This window comes from Carlito syrichta, unplaced genomic scaffold (assembly GCF_000164805.1).
Source record: "Carlito syrichta isolate Samal-C Ts95f unplaced genomic scaffold, Tarsius_syrichta-2.0.1 Scaffold90608, whole genome shotgun sequence".
Taxonomy (NCBI): Eukaryota; Metazoa; Chordata; class Mammalia; order Primates; family Tarsiidae; genus Carlito; species Carlito syrichta.
This window is the reverse complement of record NW_007034704.1, coordinates 17,740-25,808: the sequence shown is the minus strand read 5'-3', so window position 1 is coordinate 25,808 and position 8,069 is coordinate 17,740. Positions and strand designations below refer to the sequence as shown.

The 8,069-nt window shown below is 49.4% G+C and overlaps 1 protein-coding gene across 1 annotated transcript in view; it reads left to right on the top strand.

The window, feature by feature from the left end:
* The window catches only part of LOC103261001 (RNA polymerase II subunit A C-terminal domain phosphatase SSU72-like), a 28,308-nt gene that overhangs the window by 3,309 nt on the left and 16,930 nt on the right, over positions 1-8,069 (top strand). Inside the window, exon 3 of the mRNA XM_021712559.1 lies at positions 887-1,066. Coding sequence (XP_021568234.1) covers positions 887-1,066 — 180 coding nt within the window. The remainder of the gene's footprint in view (positions 1-886; positions 1,067-8,069) is intronic.

The window sequence follows — 8,069 nt, the reverse complement described above, 5'->3', positions numbered from 1 at the left end:
GAGACCTCATCTCTACAATAAATCAAAAATCAGCCGGGCGTGGTAGCACATGCCTGTAATTCCGGCTACTTGGAAGGCTGAGGTGGAGGATCGCCGAGCCCAGCAGGTCGAGGCTGCGGTGGCCGGGAGCGGCCACTACACTCCAGTCTGGGCAACAAAATGAGACTCCAACTCAAAAAAAAAAAAGCCGGACGTGGTAGTGCGCACCTGTAGTTGTAGCTACTTGGAATGCTGAGGCTGAGGCGGAAGGATTGCTGGAGCCCATCAGGTCAAGGCTGCGGTGGCCGGGAGCGGCCACTGCACTCCAGTATGGGCGACAGAGTGGACTCCAACTCAAAAAAAAAAAAGAAAATATTCTGTGAAATGTTCCCTGATGCCACGGTGTCAGCCAGTCCTTTTGGAGTTAGGGTAACAACTTTCAGTAGAACCATGGGTTTGAGACGTGACCTTATAATGGTGAATCCCGTTTTCATTAGTTTCATCTACCTTTTGTGTAACTTGCTACAGAATTTTTAATTATTTGGGGGGGGGTAGTCTTATTCTGTCACCCAGGCTGGAGTACAGTGGCACACTCACGGCCACCCCAGCGTTGACCTTCCACCTCAGCCTTCCAAGTAGCTGGAACTACAGGCATACACTACCATACCCAGATAATTTTTAAATTTATTGTAGAGACAAGGTCTCGCTAAGTTGCTTGGACTGGTCTTGAACCCACAGCTTCAGGCAATCCACTCGCCTTGACCTCCCAAAGTGCTGGGATTACAGGCTGAGCCACCAAGCCCAGCTTTACTTTTTAAAGCATGTTCTCTAATACCAACCAATACTACTCAGCTTGTTCATTTCCCATTTTGTGTCCTTTAATATTTGAGTATTGTGTTTTATTTAGTCCAACTGTGATCTCTTCTCTCCTTTTGTCTTTCAGCAAACGGGGATTCAGCGTCCGGTCCTTTGGAACGGGGACTCATGTGAAGCTTCCAGGACCAGCACCTGACAAGCCCAATGTTTATGATTTCAAAACCACATATGACCAGATGTACAATGATCTTCTTAGGAAAGACAAAGAACTGTATCCCAGTGGGTTACCCTTTAAAAGTCCCCAGTGCGGTCCTCTCTGGCAGATGTCATGGGTGACCTGAGGAGGTGCTCTGGGTGGCAGGGGTGAGGAGACACAGGGCATGCGCACACACACGCTCCCTCTCTTTACTCACAAGAGCTTAGCTCCTCCTCTCCTTGGCATGTGTTAGGTAGTGCATGAATCAGACCCACCATGGCGCAGGGTGTTGTGAGGCAGGCACGCATGCACAGTGTGTGACCCGTAGGATGTGATCCAGCAGGAGGTTCTGACGTGATGGCACCAGAGACGCTTAGGTGCGGAACGGGCCACAAAGCCCCATTGCTTGTCCAGGGCAGGGCTGCCTGCGTGGTCCTTGGCAGGTAGTTGTGTCCATGCACTGAGACATGGCATTGGGTACTACCCATGTCTCGTGACATCCTTGGAGGGTCAGGCGAAGAGGAGGGCCACGATTGCTCCAGAGCAGTTAGAAGCAGGAAGACAAAACAGATTGGACTTGCTACTTAAGACTCCTGTGGAAAGAAAAGCTTTTTCTTTTGTTTCTTTTTTCTTGAGACAGCGTATCACTCTGTCACTCATGCTGGTGAGCAATGGTGCAATCATAGCTTGCTGTAGCCTTTAACTCCTGGGTTCAAGCAATCCTCTAGTCTCAGCCTCCAAATTAGCTGGGATCATGGGTGTGTGCCACCACACATGGCTAATTTTTTAAAGTTATTTTTTGTAGAGATGGGGGTCTCACTCCCTTGCCCGGGCTGATCAAGAACTCCTGGGCTCAAGCAGTCCTCCTGCTTTGGCGTCCCAAAATGCTGGGACTACTGGCATGAGCCACCACCCCTGAACAGAAAAAGTTTTTTTTTTTTTAATAGGTTTTTCTCCCAAGTGCTGTGGCTCACCCCTGTAATCCCAGCACTTTGGGCGACCGAGGTGAGAGGATTGGCTGAGTCCATGGGTTCAAGGCCAGCCTGGGCACTTGGTGAGACCTCACCTCTACAATAAATCAAAAATTAGCCAGGCATGGTGGTACGTGCCTATAGTTTCAGCTGTTTGGAAGGCTGAAGCAGAAAGATGGCCTGAGCCCAGCCAGTCCAGCCTGCCCTTCAGCCTGGGTGACAGAGTGAGACTGCAACTCAAAAAAAAAAAAAAGATTTTTATAAATGTGACACCAAATTGTAGACTAGTGGTGATGATCAGGTTTTTGACGACCAAATTGTAGGCTAGTGATCAGTGCTCAGGTTTTTGACAACTTCGTGGTCACCCCCACACTAATTTACAGTTTCTGGACCTCCTGTTACAGGGAGTTATTTGGAGTTCTTAGGATGGAGCTGAGACAGAAGTGAAAGGAATATAAACATCAGATGGAAAACGTCTGCCTTCATGTTGGCACTCTTGGAGTCTGAATGCATATAGGTTAAATAGGTAGCTGGGAGGACCCCAAAGCTCATTCGAGCCAAGCGTGAACCTGGGTCCTGACCACATGGCATCTTCTGCCCTCCCTGCCCTCTCCTCTGTGAGCTTCCCTTTAAAGGTTGCTCATGGGGACATTGGGCCATGCCCCATTTGTCTCTTGCCAGTACTGCAGCCCAGCCTACTGAGCCAGGCAAGGATGGCACTGTGGAGGGTGGGCCCAGGAGTCACTGAATTTGTGCCAGAGCCTTGGGGTTTTTTATGTTTTTGTTTTTGTTTTTAAATTTTTTATTTAGAGTCTCACTCTGTTGCCCTCGACCTACTGAGCTCCGGTGATCCTTCCGGTCAGCCTTCTAAGTAGCTGAAATTACAGGCGCGCACTACCATGCCTGGCTAATTTTTTGTTTTATTGTAGGGGTGAGGTCTTGCCAAGTTGCCCAGGTGGGTCTTGAACCTGCGGGCTTAAGCAGTCCACTGACCTCAGCCTCCGAAGGCATGGGATTACAGGCTGAGCCACCAAGCCCGGCGCCTTGGTTTTAAAGCACACATCCTGGTGCCCCTATCTTCTCAGAAGCCCTTAAGTTGCATTTGGAACTGCTCTTATGCACTGCCAGTTGTGCTGTGTCCTCATCTCTTGTGTGGAGCACAGCTCAGGCTCCACTGTCGTGAGCTGGGAAGGCATGTGCAGCCGGGTCTCAGAGAGGCTCCCTGCCTGAAGCTCCGCGGTGTGAGAGCCACTGGTCAGACGCAGGTACTGTTTTGACCCTGGGCCTTCCAGAGAAGCATAGCCACAAAGTCCCTGCTGAGACTCATCCTGGACCTGGGTCTTCCCTTGCCCCTGGAAAGAACTGTGTCTGACCTCCACATTTTTGTTACATGCATTAAGTTTTATATGCCTGGGAGCTTATCCTAAGACCATGCCTATTTCTGAAAATTACTTTTCAGTTTACACCACTTATTTTTCTTTTGAGCTGGGCTCTCTATTGCCCAGGTGGGGAGTGCAGTGGCACGATCATGGCTCACTGCAGCCTCAACTTCTTGGGCTCAGGTGATCCTTCAACTTTAGCCTCAATGATCCTCCTGTCTCAGCCTCCCGAGTAGCTGGCACTACAGACTTGTGCCACCACACCTGGCTAATGTCTTTTTTTTTTTTTTTGTAGAGATGAGGTCTTGCTTGTTGCCCAGACTTGTCTCAAGTTCCTAGCCTCGAATGATCCTCCTGCTTCAGCCTCTCAAAGGCTGAAATTACAGGCATGAACCGCCGCGCCCGGCCTGGCAGCATTCATGTTTGAATTCTTGTACTTGGGAAATCAGAATGATCATGCCCACGTTCAAACTTCTTAGGATATAAGTTCAGCTCTTTCCTGTCAGAGCTAGTTGTGCCTCCCTATTTCCAGACATGGAAGTCCTTGCCACATTCTGCAAGACCGAAGTCTAGCTTCAGCAGTCAGATCCAGAGGGATATGGTATATGGGAGAGGATGTGCTTGTCTAGGTAACTAAAAGAAGGCCCTGGCCGGGTGCAGTGGTTCACACACCTATAATCCCAGTACTTTGAGAGTCTGAAATGGGGGGTTTGCTTGAGACCAGGAATTCGAAGCGGCAGCGAGCTGTGATCATGCCACTGCACTGCACCATAGGTGACAGGGTAAAACCTCAACTGTTTGTTTATTTTTTTTTTGAGTTGGTATCTTACTCCGTTGCCCAGGCTAGAGTGCAGTGGAATAATCGCAGCTCACTGCAGTCTCAGACTCCTGGGCTCAAGTGATCCTCAACCTCCCAAGCAGCTGGAACTACATACCATGCCCTGCTAACTGTTGACAATGAGGTCTTGACATGTTTAGGTTAGTCTCAAATTACTAAGCTGAGACCTGTAGCCTTGGCCTTGCAAAATACTGCAGTTACATGCATGAGCCACTGAACCTGGCCAAGACCTCAAGTCTTTTTCTTTTTTTTCTTGAGTTGGAGTCTCACTCTGTCACCCAGGCTGCAGTGCAGTGGCACGCTCAAGGCCATCACAGCCTCAACCTGCTGGACTCAGGTGATTTTTCCGCCTCAGCCTTCCAAGTAGTTGGAACCACAGGCATGTACCACCACGCCTGGCTAATTTTTTGATTTATTGTAGAGATGAGTTCTTGCCATGTTGCCCAGGCTGGTCTCGAACATGTGGGCTCAGGCAGTCCTCTCGCTTCAGCCTCCCAAAGTGCTGGGTTTACAGTTGTGAGCCACCAAACCCAGCCAATTTTTTTTAGAGTCACTGCTTTGCCCAGACTGAAGTACAGTGGCATGCTTACAGCCACCCCAGCATCAACCTTCTGGACTCAGGCATTTCTTCCATCTCAGCCTTTCAAGTTGCCAGAACTATATATAGGTGGGTACTACCACGCCCAGGTAATTTTTTTTTTCTTTTTTTTTGAGTTGGAGTCTCACTCTGTCGCCCAGACTGGAGTGCAGTGGCCGCTCCCGGCCACCGCAGCCTCGACCTGCTGGGCTCCGGCGATCCTTCCGCCTCAGCCTTCCAAGTAGCTGGAACTACAGGCGCATACTACCACGCCCAGGTAATTTTTTTCATTTATTGTAGAGATGAGGTCTCGCTAAGTTGCCCAGGCGGGTCTCGAACCTGTGAGGTCAGGCAGTCCCCTCACTTCGGCCTCCCAAGGCGCAGCATTACAGGCTGAGCCACCAAGCCCAGCCAATTTTTTTTTTTTTAATTGTAGAGATGAGGTCTCAAGTTGCCCCACACTGTTCTTAAACCCATAGGTTTAGGCAATCTCCTCACCTTGTCCTCCCAAAGTGCTAGGATTACAAGCTTGAGCCATCATGCCTGGCAGACCTCAACTCTTAATTAAAAAAATAGACTGGGCTTGGTGGCTCAGCCTGTAATCCCAGGATTTTGGGAGGTCAGGGAGTTGATTTTCTGAGACTGCGGGTTCAAGACCAGCCTGGGAAACTTGGCGAGACCTCATCTCTGCAGTAAATCAAAAATTATCTGGGCATGGTAGTGCGCGCCTGTAGTTCCGACTACGAGGAAGGCTGAGGCAGAAGGATCGCCGGAACCCAGCGGGTCAACGCTGGGGTTACCATGGCACTCCACCCTGGGCAACAGTGAGACTCCAACTCAAAGAAAAAAAATGTGTGTGTGTGTATCTATATATATATTTCGATAGATAGAGATATTTCTGAGACCAGTGTTTCAGAATCTCTGTAGTGTGATGTTTTTACAGTCAGCTCAGGAGAATACTAGAGGAAAGTATCTTTTGATTGGCCCTTACAAGGCTCTGGGACAAGGGCCACCTTTGTCACCTTGTTTACTTGGAATCTCTGCCCTATCCGGAGGGGTATGAAAGGGCAAAACTAAGGACTCGGAGCTTAGCTTAAGGTCCTCCCAAATACTGCTCTTGGCCTGGAAGCAAGGGCCATCTCTTGGCTGTTCCCTGTGGGCGTTGGCTCCATGTGAGTGAGACAGCATATTTCAGTAGTAAAGGGAACAGCAGAGGTGAAGGAGGTGGTGTGCCCGTCTCCTTCCTGGGGGTGGAGCTGAGTTGCAGGACAGCCTCTGGGAGGGGAGTTGCGGTGGTGTGCCCTCATGGCACCATTCAGTCATAATGGGGGCGGGGCTTTGTGGTGAATGCTGGTAGGTGCTGAAAGCCCAGTCTACAGCTCAGTGGCCCACGTGTACTGAATGGTGGTGATTATATGCTGTAGTGGAAGCTAGAAGGGTATTTTGACGTGATCCAAGATAAACGTGACATTTGGTGAAGTGCTTAAATTTTCAAGGGGTGGATCATGTGACTTGACAGGAAAGCGCTGCTTGGTCAGGTAGAACCAGGAGTCAGGGGGCCCAGTGGTCCTTGATGCAGCCCCTGCCCACTCTGCCACCTGCTCCCTGCTTGGCCAGGGCCTCGTTTTCCTCTGTGTGCCCGCCTCACATGAATGAGAATATGCACGTGCCGACCGTGGGACCTGGTGCTTTTAAGCCCTCAATAAATTCGCCCAGGAGTCTGATTGGTATTGAAGTACTTGATTCCTTGATTTCCTCCTTTTTTTTTTTTTTTTTTTTTTTAAGAGATGGGGTCTCGCTGGTCTGGCAGCTCAAGTGATCTCCTGGCCTTGGCATCCCAAAGTGCAGGGACTGGGCAAGCACCACCGTGCCAGGTTTTGGTTGAATACACATACTACTCCACTTTTCATGGGTTACGTCCCAGTAAACGCATTCTGAAGTAATCAAATTCTAAGTCGAGCCATTTAACCTGGGGACCATCTTGGCTGTTTTGTGTTTTGTTCTTGTCCTTCCTTCCACAAGCAGACATGAACCCCAGAGTTTACTGTCCAAGAGAGTTCTTTTTTTTTTGAGTTGAAGTCTCACTCTGTCGCCCAGGCTGGAGTGCTGTGATATGCTTAAAGCTACTGAAGCCTCGACCTGCTAGGCTTAGGCAGTCCTTCTGCCTCAGCCGAGTAGCTATAACCACAGGTATGTGCTACCACACCCAGCTAATTTTTTGGTTCATTGTAAAGATGAGATCTCACCAAGTTGCCCAGGCTGGACTGGGGCAGTCCTCTTGCCTCTGCCTCCCAAATTGCTGGAGTTAAAACCCAGATTCTTGAGGGAAGTGGGATAGAAACACAATTTAACTAAAACTATACTAGTTGTCTCCCCAACTCTCATTAGTAGAGCTACACTGTGTTAGTCCATAGTTTCACGTCACCACTGGAAATTTTCTGATGATGTCTGTACATGGACCAGGAATAGAGACTCTAAATTCCCATGACTGCCAGGTGCAATGGCTCGTGCTGTAATCCCAGCACTAGGCAGAGGTGAGAGGTTTTTATCTGTGCCCAGGGATTCAAGACCAGCCTGGGCAACTTGACGAGATCTCAGCTCTACAATAAGTCAAGAAATTGGCTGAGCATGGTGGCACATGCCTATAGTTCCAGCTCCTTGGAAGACTGAGGCAGAAGGATCTCCTGAGCCCAGCAGGTGAAGGCTGTGGTGGCTGTGAGCATGTCACTGCACTTCAGCCTGGAACAGTGAAACTCCGACTCAAAAAAAATATAATTCCCCTGACAGAAGCATGAACTGTCTTCTGGGTGGGCTCTCCTTGATAGGAGAATTACCCACTGATAAATATTGCATTCTGTTGCACTGTGGTACACATGCCATGCATTTGACCCATTCAAAGTGCCGACGTCTGTGGCCTTTGTGTATTTATAGAGTTGTGCAGGGTCTCTAGTGAATTTTAGAGTATTTCATTCCTCCCAAAGCCCTTCAGCAGTCACTCCCCTGCACCACTCCCAGATGCCAGTAGCCACTTTTCTGTGGTGTGAATTGACTTGTTCTGGGCACTGTGTAAATGCAAGCATACACTGTCTGGCCCTTTGCAACTGGTTCTTCACTGAGCATGGTGTTTCCTTTTCTTTTTTTTTTTTGAGTTGGAGTCTCACTTGGTCGCCCAGACTGGAGTGCAGTGGCCGCTCCTGGCCACCGCAGCCTCGACCTGCTGGGCTCCGGCGATCCTTCCGCCTCAGCCTTCCGAATAGCCGGAATTACAGGCATGCGCTACCACGCCTGGCTGATTTTTTGATTTATTGTAAGG